Here is a 27,195-nt window from a genome sequence, read left to right as displayed (position 1 = left end):
AAAAATTACTACCCCTTAACATATTATAACCATACGCCCGAGTAAAAGTACAAAGAGGATCTTAAACACAGAAAAGAAGCAAATAACAAATATATGATTATCCAATGTTCCTTGCTTCAGATTTCTTAGCAGAGTACCTAACACCAGAGATAGTGATTTGCTATATGCAGATTAATAAAATAAAATTCAATGAAAACTCCTACTAACCCTGAAGACTATACTCAGTAGTAGGGTAGAGATGGGGGAGATGGGAGGAGGCAACAATGCTTGATAAGAAATGTACTTGTTACGTTGTCCATGTAATTGTAACCCCTCTGTTTGGTATTTTCACAATAAAAAAAGATAACTTTGATAAATAAATGAGAAATAATGACTTTCCCACTAAACAAAGAAAGTACTGCTGGAGGCCAATCAGAAAACATCTGAAACATAAAACATACTGGTGAAAGTATGCATAATAAGAAATTTACAATGTTTCAGGGTTATAATTCTGATGTACAGTCCACTTCTATCTTTAATCTGAAGGTTAAAAGTCATTAAAATGAATCCTAGCCGGGCGCTGGTGGCTCACGCCTGTAATCCTAGCTACTCAGGAGGCTGAGATCTGAGGATCGCGGTTCAAAGCCAGCCCGGGCAGGAGAGACCGTGAGACTCCTATCTCCAATAAACCACCAGAAAACCGGAAGTGGCGTTGTAGCTCAAATGGTAGAGCGCTCGCCTTGAGCTGAAGAGCTGAGGGACAGCTCCCAGGCCCAGAGTTCAAGCCCCACGACCGACAAAAAAACAAACAAACAAACAAAAAAAATGAATCCTAACCCTGTTACACTTTTGGTGAGAATACAAACTAGTGTAAAAACTATGAAAGGCAGGTTAGAGATTCCCCAAAAATATAAACATAGAACTACTCAATGATTCAGCTGCACCACTCTTGAAACCTTATCCAAAAGATGATAAATCAAGATATAGTAAAGACACGCATATACCCATATTCATTGCTGCACTATTCACCATAGCCAAGCTATAGAAATGTCTCAGACACCCTACAGTGGATCAAGAAAATTTGATATATATAAACATATATTTTTTTTCTATCCAGAAAAATAATATCATTTCATTTGCAAGAAAATAGAAAGAGCTGGAAAAAGAAGGTCGGCTCAGATAAAAAGAGTTTATTTTGGGGCTGGGAAGGTGGCTCAGTGGTAGAGTGCTTGCCTTGCATACCTGAGGCCCTGGGTTCGATTCCTCAACACCACATAAGCAAAAAGAAAAAAGCCAGAAGTGGTTCTGTGGCTCAAGTGGTAGAGCGCTAGCTTTGAGCTGAAGAGCTGAGGGCCCCAAGACCAGACCCCCCCAAAAAAAGAGTTTCTTAATTATAAATATATATGAAAACATACACAGGATCATATGCATACAAGGGAGGATTCCAATGGTATATCTCCTTGAAAAAAACAAATTACATTTAGTGGGATGAATATCAAGAAGCTAAAATGTGCATGTGGGGGGCATGGGGAGAGGAGGAGACAGGACTAGGGGAAGGAGGAAATGGAGAGAGGAAGGGTAGGTGAACGTAGTTATAATATTGATTGTACATATGTGAAAAGTGACCCATGTAAGGAGATGATGGGTAGAGTTGGAAGAGAATTATAAAAAGGTGTGACATTAATCAAGATACAGTGTACTGGTAAACTAATATGTTGAATCAATCTTCTTTTGTACAACCACTAAAAGATAATAAAATGAAAACCAATATGTATCCTAACTACAATAGTCAAGAGGTAGAAATAGAAAAGATGGAATTTCTGACATCAAATTGCAAATTGTGGAGTGGTAGATTTAAAGTCTTAATTTTTATTCATTTTTATTCATTTTGTATGTGTATAAGAATACAGTAAAGTTTCTTATTTCCTGTTAACAAAAGCTTATAGTAAGTAAAATCACAAAGCAAAAACTCATATTAAATACACTATAAAATAAATAGCTAGTAATAAAGACAAGTTAGTAGAAAAAATTACTTAACCACAGAAGCAGAGAGTGAGAAAACAAATCATCAGTCAACAAAATAGCAGTTGCAGGTTCTTAGTTATAACTAATTACCTGAAATGGTAATGGATTTTATCTTCAGTTAAAAAACAGAGACACCAGGCTGGGAAGGTGGCTCAGTGGTAGAGCGCTTGCCTTGCATGCATGAGGCCCTGGGTTCGATTCCTCAGCACCACATAAGCAAAAAGAAAAAAAAAGCCAGAAGTGGCACTGTGGCTCAAGTGGTAGAGAACTAGCCTTTAGCTGAAGAGCTGAGGGACAGCACTCAGGCCCAGAGTTCAGGCCCCACAACCGGACTCAGAAAAAAAAAAAAAAAAAAGCAGAGACACCAAATGGATAAAAGATAAGACATAACAATAAATTTCCAAAAAGAAACATCACAGCAATTTTATCAGGCGTTTTGCATGGAAAGGGTAGAATTAAGTATTTCATGAACGTAAAAAAAAATTTAAATGTAATAATAGGCATGTTTAAAGGAGTCTTTCTTCTTGCTGTACTTCTTAGAGTCGGAGAAGGGAGAAGATGCAGGCTTCTGTCCTTCCTGCATTCTTCAAGGTTTTTCATTTTCTTAAATTATAAGAAAGCACCATTGTTTCCCATGTGATTTCTTTAGCTCTTCTGTTCACACAGGAGTTTATAAAAAGCTGTTTGACGTATCTCTGAGGGGAGAAATCTCTGGAGAATCTTGTTTTGTATCTTGAACATTTTTTTAAAGCAAGTATTTCTTAATTTTCTCTTTTAGCATTATACTACATTTTTTCAAATACAAATGATCTCTTTCCAATGGGGCTTAACATATATATACATATTCATTTACATGAATAAATATTCGTCTGTGAGTAAGATTTTGCTCTTTTTTCAAGTTTTAAAATTGTCAAGCACCTCTCTCTGTGTCTCTGTGTCTCTGTTTCTCTGTGTGTGTCTGTTTCTCTCTGTGTGTCTGTCTCTGTCTCTCTCTCTCTCCCTCATTCTCATTCTCATTCCCTTTTTCCTGTTTCTTTTTGTGTGCCAGTCCTGGGCTTGGGCACTGTTTATCTTGTCTTATTTATTTATTAGTTAGTTAGTTAGCTAGTGAAGGCTAGTTTATTGGGGATGAGCATCTCACAGACTTTCCTGCACAGTCTGGCTTTGAACTATAATCCTCAGATCTCAGCCTCCTGAGTAGCTAACATTGCATGTGTCCATCACCAGTGCCTGGCTTACTTTCTCATTTTTTAAATATTTAATGCACATAAACATTTCTTGATATTTTCTTTTGTTATACCTCTTCTGAGTATAAAATAATTCATTTATAACATTCGTTGTATCAAAATCTACTCAATAAAAATTTTGTCAGTATATGTCAGAATTGTTCTGAGACAAAAGGTTAGGCCAAGTGGGAATGCAAATGGTTTGTTAAGAACTTATTTATTCATTATGGGGGGGGGGGGAAATCACACAATTGTTTAGATTACAAGTACAGAGAAATAGGTATAGTTTGGATATGAGAATTTCTCTAAAACTTAAGTGCTAAAGGCTTGTCCCCAAAAGGGAAGTGCTCAGACACTTGGTTTTGGGAAATGAGTTGATCTTGTAGACTCTAATACTCACTGTAATTATTTACTGATGGATTCTTATCCTAATAACATATTGAGAGAGAGAGACAGACAGACAGAAAGAAAGAGAAAGAGAACATTATAATAGTGGTAGCTACGAAGTGACCAGTGTTTGCTCTATTCTTTGCTCTACACCACTACTAAGTTCTCTCCCACAATAAGCCTAAAGCAATAAAGCCATTTGGCCATAAACTCAAACCTCTGAAATAGGAGATAAAATAAACCTTTCCTCCATTATAAACCTTTCCTCCATTAAACTGATTTTCTTGGGGAATCTTGTCACTGCAGTGGAAAGCTATTAGCAGACATCTGCAACATAGAATCAAAAGACATATGGAATAAAGAAGTTCACAAAATCTCACTTAATATTAAACAATGAGGGAACCACCTTTTCATAATTGCCAGTAGGACATTTTATTCAGGAAATAGAGGATAAATGTATTAGAAATGAAAACAAATGAATAAAATCTTTTTATATGTTTTTATTGTAAAAATTCTGTAAGGTAATGAGTACATTTCCTATAGAGTGTTGTTACCTCCTCCTTTGTTTTTCCCCTATCATCCCTTCTGTGCCTACCTCCTCAACAACTTCCTTTGCCCCCCAAGTTGTAAAGTTCATTTTCAACATAGTGTCTTGTACATCTCGTTGTTACAATGGGTTAACCTGTATCCCTATTTAAGCATTTTGTTATTTCCCTTCCCCTCCCAAATAGAAAAATGTATATACAAGATGCAAGACACTGACATCAAATACAGTAGAAACAGGGGTTTTACCCTGGGAAAAGAATATACAAGAGAAACAAAAAAAATCACATAGTACATTTTAAAGACATTAAAAACAATAACAAGAAAGAAAAAAACCACTTGTGTCCCTATTTTGGGGTTCATTTTTCTTAATATCATCTTATATGGTCATATGTAATAGCTTTTGACCTTTTCTGCTTGCCCTAGAGTTATACTAGTTATTGCAAATAAGGGAAACCATGGGACCTATGTTTCTTTGGGCCTGGCTTACTTCACTTAATATAATTTTTTTCCAAGCCTTTCCATTTCCTAACAAATGGGGTGATGTCATTCTTTCTAATGGAGGCATAGAAATCTAATAACAACAGATACTGGAGTGGATGTGGCCAGAGGGGAACCCTACTGCATTGTTGGTGGGAGTATAAACTTGTTCCACCACTTTGGAAAGCAGTATGGAGGTTCCTCAAAAGACTCCACATAGAGCTCCCCTATGACCCAGCAATCCCACTTTTGGGCATTTCCCCAAATGATCACAAACAAGACCATACTAAAGCTACTAGCATAACTATGTTTATTGAAGCATTATTTACCATAGCTAAGATATGGAACCAAACCAGATGCCCCTCAGTAGATGAATGGATCAAGAAAATGTAGTATATTTATACAATAAATGAAATCTTTTTTTATTTACAGATTTTCCTTTTATTTTTAATGCAAATAATTGTCATAGATGTACCATGGAACACAATAATCAAAATTTTTAATCTAGGCATATTGTTTACACAAAAACTTGAACATGAAAGTAGATAGCATCTTTATTCATAGTCACTAAAATTGTGAACAACCAGAATGTCCTTCAATAGAGGAATAAATAAATAAACCATTGGTAGTATATCCAAAAACTAAAATATTATGTTTCAATAAAAACAAATGATCTCACACTAAATGAGCTTATACTAAGCAAAAGGAAAGAAATGTAAATATCACATGATGTGGAAGAATTAGTTGTATTTTCAAAGCTCATAGAATTCACAAACCTTGTAGACCATGATAATGACAGTTTGCCTTGTGAAGATTAAAATGTGTTTGTGACTTTAAGTATCACTCTTCCACAATACAGTGAAATATGTAAAATTTATGTAATCACCTAATCTCAATTAAAAATAAATTTTAATTTTAAAAAATGATCTGTTGACTCACTCACCAATATGGCTTGACTTTAAATTTATTTCACTAAAGAAAAAAAAAACTCTAGGGATGTGAAGGGTAAACAAAGGAGGAGGCTGCAATGCTTGATAAGAAATGTACTCATTATCTTGCCCATGTTTAAGAAATGTACTCATTATCTTGCCCATGTAATTGTAACCCCTCTGTACAGTATGTTCACAATAAAAAATAAAAATAAAAAAAAACTCTGTTCCAAAGTTTATCTGTTTGCCTTATTCATTTATATAACATTGCATACTGTGGAAAAGTAAAGATGAAACAAAGATCACTGGCTGAAGTACATGATGATGGACATTGTAGCTGAATAATTTGTTACAAAGGAGAACACAGGAACTTTTACAGAAAAGACACTGTTGTAATTGACATTGATCTGAGGAATATACAACAATATATTTACCAAAGCCCAAGGAACTATATACAATAAATGAAATCTTATAGCCTACAAGCAAGTCCTTAGTCTTTAGAATGGAGTATTCAGCATTTGTTGGCTAAACTAATAATGACCCAGCCAGGATAGAAAAATGCTCTCAGGGAACAGAAGGTTGCTCTTAACAATAAAATTAAAAAAAAAATCTCATGATTTTCTTAGTTATTTTGTGAGCATGCATTTTAATTTTTTCTTCTTTTTTATAACGAATCATTAGTAGTTTTGAGTCAGTATGTATTTTAGAGTATTACTTGCTTTGAGTTGAGTTTTTAAATTCCCAAGTATATAGATTTATTTTTCAAATTATTTTGTAGCTATCTTACATGTTCATAGATAATAACTTATCTAAATTTTCAATAAGTCACTCCATATTTAAGTTACTGAGGTTTTCTTTGAGATATTATCAATAATCTGAAATATTTGATAAATCAATGCATATTATTGTTAAATGATTGTCATATATGTATTTAGTCATGCTAGAAGCAGAATACTTGGCCTTTGTCTTTAAGATCTAAAATATATTAGATGGAAACTATTTATATTTTATTATATTTTATTCATATTGAACTATATTTGTATTACTTAATGATAACTATGTATGGGAATTACCTCTATTAAAACACCCCTATAGTAACCTCTATATTATATTTGGATAAATAACTATGTTGGAGTGAAGTGAATTCAACCCAACCCATGAAACTAAGCATTACACTGCTAATGATAGACATTAAATTTTCTTTCCCAACCTCAATAAGAAAAAAATTAGACATCAAAGGACAAAGGACAATCAGAGATCAAATCAAAGACAAAAGGAAAGTAGGAAAATATACAAATGCATGAAAATCATATACAAAAGTTCTAAATAATAATTTGAACAAAAACACTAAAATAAATTGGAGTTGAGCATAATGGTTGGTGTATTCATTCTTTTAATCCCAGCACTTGGCAAGCCAAGGCAAGAAAATCATATATGTGAAGTTAGCCAGGGCTACATAGTGACATCTTGTCATAGAAACAAGAATATTGGAAAGCATGTCAATACTAAAACAAAACACATCACCTGATGCCCGAGATTTGATAGTGCTGAGATCAGCCAGCAGATACCAAGTTCCTTTGATTTTCCTCATCTAGTGCAGAACTCAGTGCTCTGTTTTCAGACTCTCTAACACAGGCAAATAACACCCTGAAGATTCAAGCTTTGTCACTCATGGATGAACAAACAGAGGCACCTGAAAGGAATCTAGATGCTGTGGTGCCCAGAGGCTTCAATGTTAACTAAAGCCAGCAGTGGTATGGGTACGCAAAGAAGGTAAAGTTCTGAAGTAAATGCAGACCTGAAAGTTACAACAGATTTTTGATAGTCCTAACCCCGAGCTCACGTATAGCACAAGGCTGAAAATGTTAGTTCTGTCATACTGATTCAGTTTATCCTCTCTGAGTAGATAAAAGGATCACGGTTCAAAGGCAGCCTGAGCAGGAAAGTCTGTGAGACTCTTATCTCCAACAAGTGGCTCAAGTGGTAGAGCGCTAGCCTTGAGCACAAAAAGATTCAGGGACAAAACCCAAGCCCTGAATTCAAGCCCCAGTACCAAGAGTGACAGAGATATAGACAGACAGAGAATGCTTACTAAACAAATAAACAAATAAATAAAACCTGAATAGGATTTATCCAAACATGTTCAAAATATAACATAGGACAATAGGAAATACAAATGTACAAGACAATATAATTTCGCTAAAATTTTTCACTCAAATGATTAAATGTCAAGAATTCAAGACCACTGTTTAAACAATTATTAAAATTATTTACCTATAACTCCTATGCCATGCTATAAAGTTTTTATATAGTATGAACATTAAGCATAATAATTCTGTAATATAACCAGTTACAAAAGTGAAATAAACTGAAAAAAGTAGTATTTATCAAATTTGATTTATATTGCAGTTCTCATTATATCTGTTTTTCAGAGGGTAGTACTGGGTTAGAACTCAGGGCTTTGCACTTGCTAGATAAAGTGCTCTATCACTTGAGCTATGCTTCCATGCTTTGCTTTTTTAATCTGCTTATTTTGAGATGACATCCTGCCTTATGCTAAGAATTGTTTGGACTGTGATTTCCTATTAATAGTTTCTGCATAGCTGATTAGGACAGGCAAGTACCATTAGACCCAGATGTTTTTACTGAATTAATCTCATAAGCTTTTATGTTTGGGCTTAACTGTAAGAGCAATCCTTCCAATCTTAGCCTGTCATGCAGTTGAGATGACCAGCATGTACCATGTCACCCAGGAAATGATTGATATAAAAATACCATCTCCACAGGATACTTGAAATTCAGCAAATATTATAAGGAATGAGATTTTCTGTAATTTTCTATTTTCTTAAAGTAATTATTAGTTTTATTGACTCACTCTTTTTACAAAGTAACTAATTGTTTCACATCCAAACACAGATGAGATTTTGAACTGATACTCTGTTATTCTTCTGACTATAATTCTCTTTCTATTAAAAGCAACAGTAACAACTATAGATCATCAGGTAATTCTACTGTGAATAAGAAGATCAAGGATGTGAGTAGCCACAGCATATTCACAGTAAAGGATTAATTTTAGGGCTGGGAAGTTGGCTCAGTGGTAGAGTGCTTGCCTTGCATGCATGAGGCCCTGGGTTCGATTCCTCAGCACCACATAAGCAGAAAAAAAAGCTGGAAGTGGTACTGTGGTTCAAGTGGTAGCATGCTAGCCTTGAGCTGAAGAGCTGAGGGACAGCACCCAGGCCCAGAGTACAGGCCCCACGACGGGACTAAAAAAAAAAAGGGATTAATTTTAACCTAAAGATGAGGACAAAGCTTTCTCTTAATAATTTTGCCAAATAAAAGCTTTAAGATGACATAAAAAATTTCCCAAGTCAGGCAGGAGTGGCTCATGCCTGTAATCCTATCTACTCAGGAGGCTAAGATCTGAGGATCGCAATTCAAAGCTAGCCTGTGGGCAGGAAAGTCAGTGAGACTCTTATCTCCAAAAAACCACCTGAAAACCAGAAGTGGTGCTGTGGCTCAAGCAGTAGAGTGCTCGCCTTGTGCTGAAGAGTGCAGGGACAGTGCTCAGGCCCAGAGTTCAAGCCCCATGACCAACCAAAAAAAAAATTTCCCTATGTCTTCAGATATATGAGGCCCATCCACATATTTTAAAAATGATTCAATCATATTCTCTTTTATCTATAATGTGGTCCTTTTCTTGAGTCACTAGCAAAGTCTCTGGTAATTTGTTTCTTTTGGCTCAGGGGATATTTCTGTTTAATAATGATCTTCCGAGGAGAGGAAAACAGGACCCAATTAACTCCAAAAGTTCACACAGCACTGAATATCAGAAATAATGTTAGCTATGAATGCTTGTAGTGGATGACTAATTTACAGGACTAGTAAACTTAAGGAGAATAAATAACTCTTAATCATTTGAAGAGTGGTTTGGATGTATCAGTGTAGACCTAACTTGAGACAGCATTATACATTATACATAATACATTATATATATATATATATATATATATATAAATCATTCAATACCATTCCATTTTATCTGTAGAATGTAGAACACAGGCACTCAACACACACACACACACACACACACACACACACACACACACACACACACAAAGAGAGGGAGTAACAGAGAGAAAGACACAGAGAGAAATGATAATCTATTCAGCTGTGAGAAAAATTTAGAGAATGAAATATAAATTATTTCATTTATAATGCCAAAATAGGGTTTGGGTTAGTGGATTGGTGGTAGTGTAACTGTGTGATAGGTACAAGGCCCTTTAAAAATGTTATGCAATGTATTCCCAGATTTTAAGAATCTTGAAATAGCTTTCTTGTATTTAAGCCTGTCATGGAGCTTGTGAATAGCTTATATAGGTCCTAGGATGCCAATTGTTTCAATCTGGTCTTATTCTAGAATTTTTAAACTCTTTTATTATTATGATGGTGATATACAGAGGGGTTATAGTTACAGTATATAAGTCAGGTAATTAGTATATTTCTTTTTGAACAATGTCATTCTTTCCTTCACTCTTTCCCTGTTTTTCCTTACCACCCCCCAAGTTATATAGTTCATTTTCAACATAGTCTAGAATTGTTAAACAAAATATTTGCTTAAAATACACATTGAACTAGTTACATGATTGAACTCAGAACCTATGAGAGTATAAAAAGTTCCTGGAAATAATGAAATAAACATATCAGTAGACCTTTCTAGATATGAGTGTATTGTTTACCCCATAACCCTTATAATGACGCAACTTCCATAAAAGCTTCCACACAGACACTTTGATTTCCTTATTTCTCAGACTGTATATTATCGGGTTCAAAGATGGAGGCATCACAGAGTAGAAAACTGATATCAAAAAGTCAGCAAGACATGGGAAGTCAGGGACTGGCTTCAAATAAGCAATGGCACCTGTCATTAAAAATGTAATCACAACTATGAGATGAGGCACACAGGTGGAGAAGGCTTTGGACCGGCCTTGTAATGATGGCATTCTCAACACAGTACTGAAGATGTAAACATATGAATTCCCAATGCACACCAAGCAGAACAGCCCCCATAGGATTGCAATGGCCACACTAACATCAATAGTGACATGCCTCTTAGAGCAAGAAATCTTCAGTAGAGAGGGGACATCACAGAAAAACTGTGCGAGTCTTCTGGAGCCACAGAATGCTAAAGAGAAAGTTCCAGCTGAGTAGAAGACCCCAAAGAGGCTCCCAAACATCCAAGAAACAGCCACCATCTGCACACAGAGTCCCCTGTTCATGATGACATCATACCGCAGTGGGTGACAGATGGCCACATAGCGGTCATACGACATGGCAGTCAGTATGGAAAGCTCTGAACTAACAAAATGAATCACCAAGAAGAGCTGACACACACACCCTGGGAAAGAGATGAGGCTCCTATGGGTAAAAGAGTTCAGAATGAGGTTTGGGACAGTGACTGAAATGAGGCCCGCATCAAGGAAGGCCAGGTTCTTCAGGAAGAAGTACATGGGAGTGTGAAGACACGGGTCCACTGTGACAAGGATGAAGATGAAGAGATTCCCCATGAGAGCCTCCAAGTAGATCAGCAGGAACAGAAAGCCATGGAAGACCTGGAGCTGCTTGTCGTCAGAGAACTGGGTGAGGAAGAAGTCCATCTGTGCTGTGTGATTGGTCATGGCGTCCACTGCATTTACCTCACGTGAGCCCAAGGAAGGAAGTGTATGCAGGCTCTTCCTCTTGTCTAACAGAACATATTCATTCCTATAAGAATTCAACTATGTTGTACTTATAAAACACAAACACTTTTACTTTCTCTTTTTTCTTTTTTCTTTGTCAGTTGTGGGCCTGGGCTCTGTCCCTCAGCTTTTCAGCTCAAGGCTAGCACTCTACCACTTGAACCACAGCACCACTTCTGGCCTTTTCTGCCGGTGCTAAGGAATCAAATCCAGGGCCTCATGCATGCAAGGCAAGCACTCTATCACTGAGCCACCTTCCCAGCCCACTACACTTTTACTTTCTTAAATATATGATAAAGTTTTGTGACCCTAAAGTGCCATTTCTCCTATGTGTTAGGTCAATTAGACACAGTAAAAATGGAAAAAAATATTTTTCATTGAGCCTTATATTTACTAATTGTGTCTGAATCTCTATTAACTTTACCTTGAATTGTTAACTGATTTTTTAAAAAAATAAAATGATTGTTATAGCATAATAAATTTGTAAAGCAAGTTTGATTTTATTTTGCCAAGAATAAAAATATTGTCTATTTTGAATTTTAAAAATAAAAAAAATAAATTTTACAAATGAATAACAAAGCTGATGGTAAAAAGCTAGATGTATAAAAAAGTTGAAAATGAGATTTCTAATTATGTGACTACATCAGTATAATAACATTTATGTGTTGGGTCCGGTTGTGGGGCCTGAACTCTGGGCCTGGGCACTGTCCCTCAGCTCTTCAGCTCAAGGCTAGCGCTCTACCACTTGAGCCACAGCACCACTTCCGGCTTTTTTTTTTCTTTTTGCTTATGTGGTGCTGAGGAATCGAACCCAGGGCCTCAGGCATGCAAGGCAAGTGCTCTACCACTGAGCCAACTTCCCAGCCCCTGTAATAACATTTATGGAGGATGAACAATTTATAATTTATGGATGATGAACAGTTTATAAATATGGAGCTGATATGAGCCACACTAACCATTCCCAACCAAAAGTCTGTTTACAAATATACTAATGTACATCCCCTCTCCCTTTCTCTGACTCTCTCTGTGTCTCTGTCTCTCTCATTCTCTTTCCTCTCTCTTCCTTCCCTCCATTACAATCACAACGTGGGTATCCAGCATTATTATCATTGATAGGAAAGCACACAGCACAAAATCCTACATGCTAAAAAATGTTACTTATTGTAAGCAGAATTACTAGTTATTTGTACTAAGTAGAATTACAGAACTGGTGAGATGCATCCCTGACTAAACATTCGTCCATGGATACAGATGAATCATTTAGTGAGTGGGAAAACATGGCATATAAGAATTCTTTCTGGGAGATAATACAGGATAACTTTAGTCAAACAAAAATTTTTAATCATAAATTAGGCATTTATCCTCGGACTTTATTTAAAAATAAACTTTACTTAAAAATATATTTGCTAATTACCTCAACTGAGATTCATCCAGCTTGCCAAGACTTCTTAGGTGGTAGAGAGAGGAATTCACACCAGCTCTAGGTGAGGCAGCAGAGAGTTCAGGACTCCTAGACTCCGGGGGAGAGCACACATATCAAAATGAGAAAATTGCTTTCACCCTCAGTAGTGTAGAGTCTAGCAAGGAAACGGATAGCATATCTAATCATTGAAAGGCTCATCAAGTGGACATTTTGAACAGATGATTTTTCTGAAGAATAAAATAATGTAGCCAGGTGCTTTTGGATTACATCTGTAATCTTAGCAACTCAGGAGGCTGAGATTTGAGGATCATGGTTCAAATGCAGCCAGGGTAGGAAAGTCCATGAGACCCTTATTTCCAAAAAAACACCAGGAGCCAAAAGTGGATCTGTGGCTGAAGTGTTAGAGTATTAGCCTTGAGAGAAACAAAATGAAACAAAAAACCCTCAAGGAGAATGCTTAGGCACTTAGTTCAAGCCTCAGAATCAGCGTGCATGCGCACACATGCACACACAAACACACACACACACACACACACACACACACTCACTCACACACACACACACACACACACACACACACACACACACACACACACACACACGTTTGAAAGGCCTGAAGGTGTTAATAGTTTGCTAACTAAAGTGGGCAAGAGCCCAACTGTTCAGTTAGAGGAGTATATCTGGTACAGATTATTAAGAAGTCCTTACATTCCTGTGGAATGTACAGTAAGATATGAAGCATTATATTAAAAATATTAGTATATCTTAGTTGTATTAAGGGAATTCAATGTTATTTCCATACTCACATACAATTTGACCCAATCAACTCACCTCCATCTCTCTCCTTTATCTTCCCTGCATATGTGTGTGTATGTGTGTGTTTGTGTGTGTTTGTGTGTGTGTGTGTGTGTGTGTGTGTGTGTGTGTGTGGGTTCTAGGGCTTGAACTCAGAGCCTAAGTTCTGTCTCTGAGCTTCTTTTTGGTCAAGGCTAGTGCCACAGTGCCACTTCTGGCTTTTGATGAGTAGTTTATTGGAGGTAAGAGTCCCACAGACTTGACTGGTCCATCTGGCTTTGAAAGGTGATCTCACATCTTAGCCTCTGAGTAACTAAGATGACGGGAGTGAGCCACCACCACCTCGCTTCCCTCTACTTTTTAAAAAATACTTGCAACAGGTTTAATTTGTCCATCCGTGAATGTAATGTACTTTGATCACATTTACCTCCTTTCACCCGCTCTTTTGGCTTCCCTTACTCTTACTGGTACCTGACTCTTAATTGAACCTCTTTTACTGTCTTTGATTCAATTTTTTTTTAATTGATCAAATTCAGTGACTATTCAAGACACTTTCAAGAGTGATTCTTAATATTGTATTTCATTCCCTGTAAAGCCCCATAACAGTCCTATCACAAATACTGGACTCATCCCCATTTTATGCATGGTAAAAGAGGGTTAGCCATCTTAAAAGTAAGGCTTCTGCCCACACTAAGTAATGGGTAAAGACAGCCCTCAGCTATCTTCAATTACTTCTTGTGTAAAGTTATTATTCTCTATGAAAGATGACTATTTAATGCTAAAACTAATTTTTGTTGTGAGGATTTGCAAGTGGCTTTTATTTTCTTATTTTAAGCATTAATAATTTTAGATTCAGGTCAAATTAAAATATAGTATACACCATCAATCCTACAGGGCACCAGATCAAATATCATAAATTAATCTTCTAACATGGGTGCCAGTTTCATTGTGGCAAACTCCAGAGTAAAAGAGAGGACTCTGAGTTGCTTCTTACACCAAGAAATGACCACAGTGTCTCAGGAAGAAATGCTAAATACCCTGAATTGACGTTAAACATTGTATGAAGGCATAACATTATCTAAAATTATCACATTATACCCCATATAATAATGCAATGTAGAAAAAACATTTTTATGAGTTTCTAAGATAAACACTTCAAAGTAAATTCAGATTTTACCTGGATCAACTTCTTGGTGGAAATTTCTTACATGTAATAAAGACTTCTGTGTATGTTCATAAGATTGTATTTTCTTACAATCTCATGAAGTCTCAGTATTGACACAGCTCCAACACATTATAAATGCTGAGATGCTCTTTTATCTATAGAGATCCTCTATTACCCATAAGGTAGGAGAGAAAGTCAGGGCATTTTAGGTTGATTGAAATCCACTTTTTAATGAGGTTGAAATAATTTTCACTTCACGCTGCATCACCCTCTGGGAAACAATGGACTGAGGACAAACAATTCTCATGGGGACCATGATACAGTTCTTCATGGAGCCTTATTCACTATGATCATCAATGTGTGCAGCCTGGCCCTGACCTCTTCCCTCTTACCTAGTGCTCCTGCAGTGGCTTTTCCTGTAAGATCACTGAGGGTTTACCTGCCTCCTGACCAGAAAACCACCATGCACTGCCAGTGCAACTTGAGTTCTACTGTAATTTAACAATTTATTCTTATGTTTTAACTTTGTGACACTTCAATTTCAGTTCATATAGATAGATAGATAGATAGATAGATAGATAGATAGATAGATAGATAGATAGATAGATAGATAGATAGATAGATAGACAGATAGATAGATAGATAGATAGATAGATAGATAGATAGATAGATAGATAGATAGATAGATAGATGATATATATAGAAATTTAAATACAGTAAAAAAAGGGGTTATACTGTGGGGGAGGCACATAAAAAGCAACAAAGAAATCATCTCATAAATATGTTAGAAATACTCCCAAGAAAGAAAAACCATTTGAATCCTTATCTTGCTGTATTTGATGTTGGTATAATTTGTGGAGGGGAAGGGAAAAAACAAATCGTTTAAATAGGGATACAGGTGGACCCATTGCAACAATGAGATGTACAAGTCGTTATGTCGAAACAAACTTTACAACTCTGGCTGGAGGGTGAGGGATGGGGGGACTGGGGGAGGCAGGAGATGGGAAGGGATATGAAGGGGAAACAAAGGAGGAGGCAACAATGCTTGATAAGAAATGTACTCAATACCTTGCCCATGTAATTGTAACCCCTCTGTATGGTATTTTCACAATAAAAAAAAAGAAAAAGAGAAATTTAAATATAATTGAAACTCCTATATAAAACTGTTTGAGTAAACAAATAAATTTAGATAATGGTTTTCATCATGTAATTATTTGTTTTGGTTGGTTGTGGGGCTTGAACGTAGGGCCTGGGTGCTGTCCCTGAGCTTTTTTAAATTAAGGCTAGTGCTCTAACATTTTGAGCCACAAAACCACTTCTAGTTTTCTGATGGTTAATTGGAGATAGATAGAAATTCAGATTCAGTTCTAAATAACAAAGGATGGCATTCAGGAAGAAGATATAAACTTTTTGTATTAAAAATTTGTGCTATTCATTTGTACTATTTGTACTATTTATAAATGTAAATTTAAAAATACTTCTGTATGTGTCTATTGACCATCCTTCTTTCTTCTTCAGAGAAGCTTCTCTTTAAGTCTTTCGCCCACTTATTTATTGGGCAGTTGTTTCTTTGAGGATTTGTTGTTGGGTGGTATCCCTAGCCATAAAAGAAATGCAAATCAAAACAACATTGAGATATCACCTCACTCCAGTTAGAACAGCAAAAATCAAGAACTCTAACAACAACAGATGCTGGAGGGGATGTGGACAGAAAGGAACCTTACTTCATTGTTGGTGGGAATGTAAACTTGTTCAACCACTTTGGAAAGCAGTATGGAGGTTCCTCAAAAGACTTCACATAGAACTCTCCTATGACCCAGCAATCCCACTTTTGGGCATTTACCCTAATGTTTACAAAAAAGACTACACTAAAGCTACCAGCACAACTATGTTTATTGCAGCATTATTTACCATAGCTAAGATATGGAACCAACCCAGATGCCCCTCAGTAGATGAATGGATCAAGAAAATGTGGTATATATACACAATGGAATTCTATGCCTCCATCAGAAAGAATGACATTTCCCCATTTGTTAGGAAATGGAAAGGCTTGGAAAAAATTATATTAAGTGAAGTAAGCCAGGCCCAAAGAAACATAGGTCCCATGGTTTCCCTTATTTGCAATATCTAGTATAGGTATGAGTCAAGCGGAAAAGGTCAGATAATGTGATGTTAGGAAAATGAACCCTTAAATATGTATTTTAATGTTTTCGTTTCTTTCATGCATGTGTTTCTAACGCATTTATAAGATTATTTCTTTGTTGCTTTGTATGTCCCTCCCCCACAGTGTAACCCCTGCTTTCACTATATTTGATGTCAGTATAACATGTGGAGGAGATGGGGACAAACAAGTCGTTTAAGGATTCAGGTGGACCTGTTGCAACAATGAGAAGTACAAAATGTCATGTCAAAACCAGCTTTACAATGTCGGTGTGGGGGGGGAGGAGGTATGATTGGGGAGGGGAGGGGGGAGGCTGGGAAGGGAGGTGAAGGGTAAACAAAGGAGGAGGCTGCAATGCTTGGTAAGAAATGTATGCATTATCCTGCCCATGTAATTGTAACCCCTCTGTACAGTATGTTCTCAAATAAAATAAAATAAAATAAAATAAAATAAATACTTCTGTAAATAATGCATTCACAAAACTGATATGTCAATAGTTGCATATATAATTTAACTTATTATGGAAGGAAAAATTATAACTTTGAGAGGAGCAGCTCTGAAAAGCTTGATTCCTCACAAAAATCACCCAATTAAACATGAAATACACATTTGAGTTTCAAATGAGTTTCAAACAATATGGTTTTTTTGTTAATAAAAATCTTTGGCTCAAACTCAGCAGAGTACAGTAACAACAAACTTCCTAGTAACTAAGATATTTACTCTATTTTCCTTAAAAACACTTTGGTTTTGTAAAACTACTGTTTCAACCATATTTTGTTCTATTATAAATGTTAAATTTTTATGGAAAGGGCTTTTATTAGCATGATCATTTTATCTCCTAATATATATACATATATATATATATATATATTTTTTTTTTTTTTTTGTCAGTTGTGGGGCTTGAACTCTGGGCCTGGGTGATGTCCCTCAGCTCTTCAGCTCAAGATGAGCACTCTACCACTTAAGCCACAGTGCCACTTCCAGTTTTCTGGTGGTTAATTGGAGATAAGAGTCTCACACAGCTGGGTGCTGGTGGTTCATGCCTATAATCCTATTCAGAAGGCTGAAATCTGAGAATCACAGTTCAAAGCCAGCCCAGGTAGGAAAGTCTGGGAGACTCTTATTTCCAATAAAAATACTCAGACAGGGGCTGGGAAAGTAGCTCAGTGGTAGAGCGCTTGCCTTGCATGCATGAGGCCCTGGGTTCGATTCCTCAGCACCACATAAGCAAAAAGAAAAATAAAGCCAGAAATGGCACTGTGGCTCAAGTGGTAGAGCGCTAGCCTTGAGCTGAAGAGCTGAGGGACAGTGCCCAGGCCCAGAGTTCAGGCCCCACGACCGGACCCCCCCCAAAAAAAAAAAAACTCAGAAAACTGCAAGTGGCACTGTGGCTCAAGAGGTAGAACACTCTCCTTGAGCTGAAGGACACAGGGACAGCACTCAGACCCCACAACCGACCAAAAAAAAAAAAAGATAGTCTCATGGACTCTCCTACCTGAGCTGGCTTTGAACCATGATCCCCAGAGCTTAGCCTCCTGAGAAGGTAGGGTTACAGGCTTGTACCGACCCCTGGCTGTCTCCAAATATTTTATCACATGCTTATTCTATTTCTAAACAGCCCTTATAAATATATGTGCATAAAACTTTTGGTGCTTCTGAGTTTTTAAATTTTATTTTAGTTTTTCATGCATAATCATCATCTAATTTGCCTTTAGCAGACAAATATGTACACACCAACACAAAACAAAAGCATTTCCTCATTTTTATACAAAAGATATTAGCATATTGTTATACTATGTAAAAATTATTTGTTGAGTTTGAGAAATCTGCATCACAAGAAATAATCTGAAACTCATCTGTAAGCAGAACACCCACCGTAAGGGAACTAGAGACACACAACTATGCCCAAATCCTCAAAGTGAACTTTACAAAACAACTATACAACTATTTGAATATTCAAATAGTATAAATATTTTACTGTCAAATATGTCTTTGTTATATTCTTGTTTGATTGAGGGTATGGTAATATTTGACCAAACACATCTGAACTTCTTGGTTGGTTGGATGGTTTTAAACTATTTCCTGTATTGAACTTAATAGGTAAAACTGAGCAAATCATGACTTACAGTGATAATGTATTGGATTTATGAATTTAGATTTGTTTCATAAAATATGTAAACAAAAGCTACATGTGTATGTGTTTATTATAAGTATAAATATGTATAAAGGATTATTATTTACTATTTTTCTGAATCCCTTTGTGTCACAATGAAAATTTCTAAAAATCTCCTTAAATTACTTTTCTTTTTTTGTTGGTCATAGGGCTTGAATTGGGCTGTTCCTGAGCTCTTCAGCTCAAGGCAAGTACTCTACCACTTGAGCCACAGCGCCACTCTCAGTTTTCTGGTGGTTTATTGGAGATAAGAGTTTCACAGCTTTCCTGCCAGGGCTGGCTTTGAACTGTGATCCTCAGATCTCAGCCTCCTGAATAGCTAGGATTACAGGCATGAACACCAGCACCTGGCCTTAATTACCTTTTTTAAAAGTAAATTTGTACCTATTCTGGGTCTTGAACTCAGAGCCTGGGTGCTGTCCTTGAGCTTTTGTGCTCAAGGCTAGTGCTCCCTCATTTCAGTCCACAGATCCACTTCTGGCTTTTTGCTGATTAATTGGAGATAAGAGTCACAGGAAGCAAGGGCTGGCTTTGAACTGCAATCCTCAGATTGCAGCTTTCTGAGTAGCTAGGATTATAGGCATCAGCCAATAATGTCCAATTTATGGTCCTTTTAATATTTGTGGAAAACAGTATTTCCCCTAAGACCTCATCAACCTATCCTGCTTCATTTGCTCTCAAAATGATGTTGACTCCATTTAATCTAAGAGGAGTAGTACAGAAGATGGACGGTCCATCTTTTACATCTTTTACATGTAACACCGTTTCATGCTAAGAGTGGACTGCTGATCCAGTCTGGAAAAGTTTTTTTTCTATTTAATTTAGGAGGTGATAGGAGAAATAGAGTTGTAAGGAAATTTAGTTGACAGGTTGTCCCTATCAGGACAAGGAGATGTTCAGGATCAGAAGATATCAAGCTATTCTATTAATTAAGAGAGAAGTCAAAGGCATGAGTGAAGAGAAAACAGTATTTCCTATACAGATACTGAATTGGATTTTAATGAAATAATAAAATATTAGCAGAATTTCAAAATACGTAGATTTAATATATACCTATATTACATAAACAGCCTACTCGCTTGATATCAACTATAAAGATGGCACCTATATCTGGTTGTTTTCTATTTTAAATAAGAATTTTCCATTTACAACTATGCTTTAAGGATGAGGTTTAACTTTGGTACTGAACACCTCTCAGGGGTTGATTTTAAATCCTTTAATGACTCATAAGTATAAAATTATTTACTCCTTGATCAATATGGCTGTTTTTATAGAAAGAACTTTGGAGAAATGTGTTTTAATTTTGAAATGTGAATCCAAATGTGTTGCATCTAATGGTTTTGAAAAATAAGCAGATTTTTTTGCAGAATATTTCTCCAACTATCAATACAAACTTTTACCATCATGTCCTCCATCATAGTCATATATAGAAAGAAAGGCTTATCTAAATCTGAATTTTCATGGTCAGGTTAGCTGTCATTACACTTTTCAGTTCAAGAAGCTTTTTCTTGTTTTCTGATTTACTCCAAGAAGAGTTTAAAGTCAGGTAATTAATTGCCTCTAAAAGGGACTCTGTTAATACTTCAAGGCTGTAATTTAAATCCTGTATAACATAGCCATTTCCCCAATTGTCCTTTATATTAAGAATGCCTTTTATTTTAGAGTCAAAAGTTATTCCCTACCGAGTAAAAATGTAACTTAGATAATTTTACTTTTTGTTAAATATATGTGTGTGTGTATATATATATATATATATATATATATATATATATGTCTTTTGTAGAGACACAGTACCCTACAGACCCCAAAGACCATATGGTTCTAGACAATAAAGTCAAGACCTACAATCTGTGTTGTTTCAGTTTCAATAAGTTTAGGGCCTGACACAATGCACAGAGCTAGAAAGAATAGAGGTTTAGCCTGGCTATTTTAATATCAGCTTTAATGGTATCCTTTATAAAACTAGGACCAAGATTATAGTAGTTGAAAACATGTATTTACTAGTATTGTAGAGTGAAAAAGCTCAGGGACAGAGCCCAGGCCCTGAGTTCGAGCCCCACAATCAAGAAAAAAAGAATAGAAAAAAGTTCAGATAATAGCTAAGAATACATGTTTGCCAAACTGAAAGGAAAGGATTATATAACAGGCTTTATAAATATATTTTATCTCAATATTTATTAATATGTAATTATATATAAAACATATATAATATAGCATGCATTAATTCATAACACATAATGCAACTTTATTACATTATCAAAAGAAAGAAGTAGCAAATGGATTTACACAGGAGTAAAGTTTCTATGTTGCCCTTGAATTAAGTTAGTACAAATATAAAGAATATCATGACAGATAAAATTATTTATTATTCATTCATGGCTTTAAAATTCTCTTTAACAAACTTGTAGTCGGAGGAATGAATGTTATAACACTGAAAACAGCAATACATAATTCCACTGCCAAACAAACAGATAATTTGAGAAATTAGATTATTATCCTAAAATAAAAGTAAAGGCAAAGGTGCCCCTGTTACTAATTCTACTCTGTGTTATACTGGAAATCCTAGCTAGTGCAGGGAGAAGAGAGGAAAATAAATGATGGATAGATTGGAAAGGCTGGATTCTATTGATCTATTCATGGATTATATTAATAATTCCAAAGAGCTGTAAAAAATTGCTACTAATACATGATTATAGTAGAATGTAATGACCCATATTTGATATGCAGAAGTCAACTCTCAAACTAAAATGAATAGAAACAAGATATTAATGTGTAGGTTGAAAAAATCTAGTAATTATATGTAGAGAAACAAACTTAAAAATTAGGGGAAAAATAAAGGTATTTCTTCAACTAGATAAGGAGTAACTGTGAAAACTCCCTGGGTAACATTTCTCTCAAAGCTCAAGAACATAACAAATACCCATTTTTAATTGTGACTCATAATTAATCAGTACTTACTTTCCATCATACCATTTGGATCCACAACTTTAGGGTTATGTTGGGCATTGATTGGAAACCACACTTTGATCAAAAAAGAAATTTGACTTTCAAACCAATTTTTATTATTTTGAACACTGTCAGAAGTTCTGTTAAAGTAGTATTGCTTAGAGAATGTTTCTAGAATCACCATCAGGCTACCAAGTAACCATTAATCTAATTCATGTCCCTGAAATGGACATGTTTATATATGCTACAGGATTATCATGTAGGCATTTTGCTGTTTTATTTCACTTATTTTCATGTTCCCCATGCTGTAGTATGCCTCAACATTGCAGTTCTTTTTATTGCAAAATAACATTATGAATTTTATGAATAGTCTATACTGTGTGTAAACACAATTTATCACTCAATGGACTTGTGGGCATTCATAGTACATATTCCCACTACATATGGAAAAGGGAATTTCAATCAGTATGAATGGATATAAAAATGACAAAGATGGAAGACAGAACATAAACCAGCTGGAGTAACTGTGTTTAAAGACTTTAGTTAAAATGTAAATGCAATCCGAAGATGTAAGGAAATTAAAAGCACAAAACCTAGAAATCTAGAATTGATAAGTTCAACATTAATTGAAAATAATAATCAGAATAAATATAAAGAGATATCACTATACAACTAAATCAGAAAATAAAAACTGGTAAAGGAAAACATTCTAAAGAGAGACAGAACCTCAGTAATCTGTGAACCGACTTTTTCATTTGAGTATATAGAACTATGGTAATGGAACAGTTGTAAATTTTAAAAATTAGGTTCAAATAAAAATCTTCAGGTCCAGGAAGCTTAAAATCTTAGCCATTAAAAGCAGAATGAAATTGATTATAAGATGCATCAGAATCAAATTGAATAAATAGATAAATTAATAATCAGCCAGAAAATCCAATTTTATTATTTACAAGAACCCTTACTTTTCTTAGATAGAAATGACATCAAAGCAATAGACAGAAATAATTTCCCTCAATAATCTGTCCACCTAGGATTCTGTATGACTCAATGTAGCTTTGCAAATGAAGATTATTTGAAGGTGAAAATATGCACAGGACACATGGGTCAAATGGAAAGCAAACAGTACAGAACAGATGCTCATCCAAATATCTAATCATCACATTAAAAATAAACGGAGTAAAAACTATTCTACTGTAAATATATGAGCATATACCTTGACTATTATAAATTGTGTTATAATATACAAATGAGTATAGATATAATTATAAACATAATTATTGAAGTCTTTAAGATATATAATCAAAAGGAAATCCCATCATTTATAATAGTATATATGGACCTAGAAGGTATTACACAAACTGAAATGTCCACACATTAAATGTATAATACTACATACTTTCATCTATATGTAGAATGTAAAAACTGCATGTAGTGAAAATAAGGTAACAGTGGCAGTCTTTAGTAAGGCTATGCTCTGGGAGAAAATGGAACAATGTTGGTCCGTGGAAATTTACACTAGAAAGAGAAATTGCATGTAAATTAGCTAAATTATAGTTGGTTAAATTATATGTAAGTTAGTTAAATTACATATAATAGTATTTATATACACATATATTTACATATAACATAAATTATATAGTAATTTCTATAATAGTGGATATTGCATATATATGCATATACTTATATACACATGGTTATATACATATACATTTTGTTATATACAAAAATAATATACATATTACATATGGGATGTAAAAGTTCATGTAATTACATATGTATTCAATAATCATGTACACATATTATAAACATAAAATTAAATTCAATTGCATTAAATTGTATATGTGTACCAAAAGATCAACGTACATCTTATATTTTATTATTGTACTTTGAGACAAAATACTTAAATTAAAAAATAAATATATTAATGAAGTAAATACTGTAAAGAAAAAAAATCAAACTTGACAAAATTTAATGTGCAATTATTCCTGTATAAGATAGATGTTATTTAAATAGAAATGTAAATGGACAAAATTAAAAGGACAGATTTAAAAGAAAACTGGTAGAGTTATAATAATATATCATGAGCAATATCAAACTTGAGACCAAGAGAGAAAGTATTTAATAACAATAATAAGGGAAAATAGTATATAGTATGTCTATTAATGTATTCATATTGTAGCAAAATATTGAGCAAAAACAGACAAACCTAGCATCAAAAATGTATTATTCAAAATAAATATATTTTGAAATATACATACTTCTTTTTCAGTAATTAAAAGGAAATTTATCAACTGGGCCATAGCATCAGACAGTGATAAAAGAACATTCAAGTGAATGACATTATTGAGAAAGAGCAAAAGGATGTTTGTAGCTACACCATAGATTCTAGAGAATGAGAAGAAGATTAGGAACAAAGAAACATCATTGTGCTTTCTATGGTTTAGAATAAAGGGTTCTTTTAATAAGCTTACTGATGTTGTACAGAAATAGTGCAAATAATCCATGATTGCTGGGCAGCAGCTCATAAGGTTTCTGACCCCCAAACACTTCCCTTCAACATTGCCCTCAAGGCTCCTTTCACGTCTTTGTTTCTCAGAGTATAGATAATAGGGTTTAAAAGTGGAGTGACTATGGTGTAGAAAAGAGAGACAAACTTTCCCTGGTTTTTGGACCTACTTTTGGCTGGTTGAAGGTACATGAAGATGATGGTCCCATAGAAAATAATGACCACAACCAGATGAGATGAACATGTCCCAAAAGCCTTTTTGCGCCCTGCAGCTGATTTGATCTTCAGCACAGCTTGAGTTATAAAGCCGTAGGAGACCAGGATGAGGGACACGGGGACAATTAGAAAGACCACACTGGCCACAAAGAGTTCTGCCTCGTTGAAAGTTGTGTCCACACAAGCCAGTTTGATGAGCACAGGTACCTCACAGAAAATATGGTCCAGTTTGCGGTGACCACAAAGAGGCAGTTGCACAGTCAGAGAGCACTGGATCAAGGAAGTGACCAGGCCACTGAGCCAGGCTGTGCTGGCCAGGCATGTACAGAGCTTGGGGTGCATAATGGCTGTGTAACGCAATGGTTGGCAAACCGCAGCATAGCGATCGTAAGCCATCACTGCCAAGAGAACACATTCGGACGAACCCAACCCCATGGCTACATAGAGCTGGGCTACACAGCCACCGTAACTCATGCTCTTGTCTTTTCTGTTCATGGTAACCAGCAACTGTGGGGCCACACTAGTGGTAAAACAGATGTCCACACAGGAGAGATTACTGAGAAAGAAATACATAGGAGTGTGAAGCTTCGGGTCCAGGAGAGACACTAATATGATGGCAGAATTCCCCAGGATGTTCAAGATGTAAAAATGCAAAATGATAACAAAAAGGAAGCTCTCAAGCAGAGGTTGATCTGAAAATCCCAGGAGAAGAAATCCTTTTTGAGAGCTGTTATTGCCTTCTTCCATTTCCTGCAGTTTTGTTCACCATACAATTAATATTTCTGACAAAGAAGGTAATGAGGAAAACATTGATAATCTGTTGTCTACTGAGGCTATTGTGCTTAAATATTCCATTGACAATATTAAATGATCTATAATAGTTTCCTGACTAGATGTCCATTGACATGAAATCCCCCTCCTTCTATTTTACCATAGATATACAGAGAGAGGAGAGAGACAGAGACAGAGAGAGACAGAAAGACAGAGAGAGAGACAGAGACAGAGACAGAGACAGAGAGACAGAGAGAGAGAGTCTATTGTATATAACTCCAGTCTTGGACACTGTCCCTGAGCCTCTTTGTCCTCGAGGCTAGCTCTCTACCACTAGTGCCACAATGCCACTAATGGCTTTTTTTTATAAGTTAATTGGAGATAAGAGTCCCAGGGACTTACCTCTATGTGTGGGCTTCCACTGAGTCTCCTGAGTAACTGGGATTACAGACACGAGGCACTGATGCCTAGTTCTTTAAGTCTTTTGAAAAGTCTATTTAGTCATTCTTTACCTGTTTTTGCATATTTCTCATTTATATATTTACACATCAAAATTATGTATTTATGTAGTAAAACATAGTGTTTTAGTGTTCTTTTTGATACAAAAGTTTTATTTTATAGTTATAAAAATCTTGACAAATGTATAAATTTACTATCAATCTGATTTCATCAAAACAATTTTTTACCAAATAAAATATGATGCAGCCTGTGTAAAATGGAGAGTAACTTCATGTGTACAAAAGAAAATTGTCTAAGAAACCAAATATAAATTAAATTAATAAAACATGTTACTAAAGCAGATGGATAATGAAATTGCACATATAAAGTCATTATCCAACATGAATCAGGAGTATAGCATGTATTAAAAACACACTTCCTTAGACTGAAAGAAAAGATGATTGAAGGGATGATATTGATCAAGATGCATTGTACTCATAAACTGGCATGTTAAGTTGAAACTCCTTTGCACAACTAAAGATAAATACAAGGAAAAAATAAAATGGAAATGAACATTACAATTTTTTATGGTCATTGTTACTATTTAAAAGTTCTCAAATGATAGCTGGGTGCTAGTGATTCATACCTATAATTCTAGCTACTCAGGAAGCAAAAATATGTGGATTGTGGTTCAAAGCCAGAATATACGGGGAAAAGTCTGTGAAACTTTTATGTCCAAGTAACTTTTATGTCAAGTAGTAGAATGCTACGCTTAAGTTAAAAAATAAAAACAAAAAACTCAAGGATAGCACACTAGCCCCCGGAATATCAGATACACACACACAAAAAATCCCAAATGATAATGTAACAAATGCTAAATTGTTAAATAAGCATATATACATATATGCATTTTGGATTATAGGCCTGCTTTAAAAACAGCATTACTTCATTTCATAGCATCAATTTCCATTTTCCTTCAGATAAATATATTGTCTATTTTGATTTTTAAATTTCTGAAGGATAAACCTTTGGATTATATCTATTTTATGTTTGGTATGACATCAAGCATTTGACTTGACAAGGCAGTACTTTTTTAACCCAACTAAATTATCTACTTTTTAGCCTTCTTAGAACCTTTTTTTTCCTTCCCATTGTTTAGATACAGTAGTTCCCTGAACTTTCTGTTATTTGTCTGGATACAAACAAAAGTTTTACTGAATTGTGATCGTAGATTAAGAAGGAATGGAAAAATCCTAGGAAGCTATGAGTTTTTCTATACCTATGATTCTTAAGG

The 27,195-nt window shown here is 35.2% G+C and overlaps 2 protein-coding genes across 2 annotated transcripts; both read right to left on the bottom strand.

The window, feature by feature from the left end:
• Nucleotides 1–10,272: 10,272 nt before the first annotated feature.
• On the bottom strand, nucleotides 10,273–11,247 carry LOC138835495 (olfactory receptor 14K1-like). The gene has a single exon (XM_070033994.1). The coding sequence runs from the start codon at nucleotides 11,245–11,247 to the stop codon at nucleotides 10,273–10,275; it is 975 nt and encodes a 324-aa protein (XP_069890095.1).
• A 13,244-nt stretch (nucleotides 11,248–24,491) lies between these two features.
• LOC138835494 (olfactory receptor 2G6) lies at nucleotides 24,492–25,442 on the bottom strand. Its single transcript, XM_070033993.1, has one exon. The coding sequence runs from the start codon at nucleotides 25,437–25,439 to the stop codon at nucleotides 24,492–24,494; it is 948 nt and encodes a 315-aa protein (XP_069890094.1). The 5' UTR covers nucleotides 25,440–25,442.
• Nucleotides 25,443–27,195: the final 1,753 nt, after the last annotated feature.

This window comes from Dipodomys merriami, unplaced genomic scaffold (genome assembly GCF_024711535.1).
Source record: "Dipodomys merriami isolate MVZ:Mamm:240054 unplaced genomic scaffold, mDipMer1.0.p SCAF_24, whole genome shotgun sequence".
NCBI classification, from domain to species: domain Eukaryota; kingdom Metazoa; phylum Chordata; class Mammalia; order Rodentia; family Heteromyidae; genus Dipodomys; species Dipodomys merriami.
Note: the sequence above shows the minus strand (reverse complement) of the source record. Positions and strands in the feature narration are given on the sequence as shown.

What these genes read in the sequence shown, in the direction of transcription:
- LOC138835495 (XM_070033994.1), bottom strand. Translation starts at nt 11,247, where the DNA reads ATGACCAATCACACAGCACAGATGGACTTCTTCCTCACCCAGTTCTCT.
- LOC138835494 (XM_070033993.1), bottom strand. Translation starts at nt 25,439, where the DNA reads ATGGAAGAAGGCAATAACAGCTCTCAAAAAGGATTTCTTCTCCTGGGA.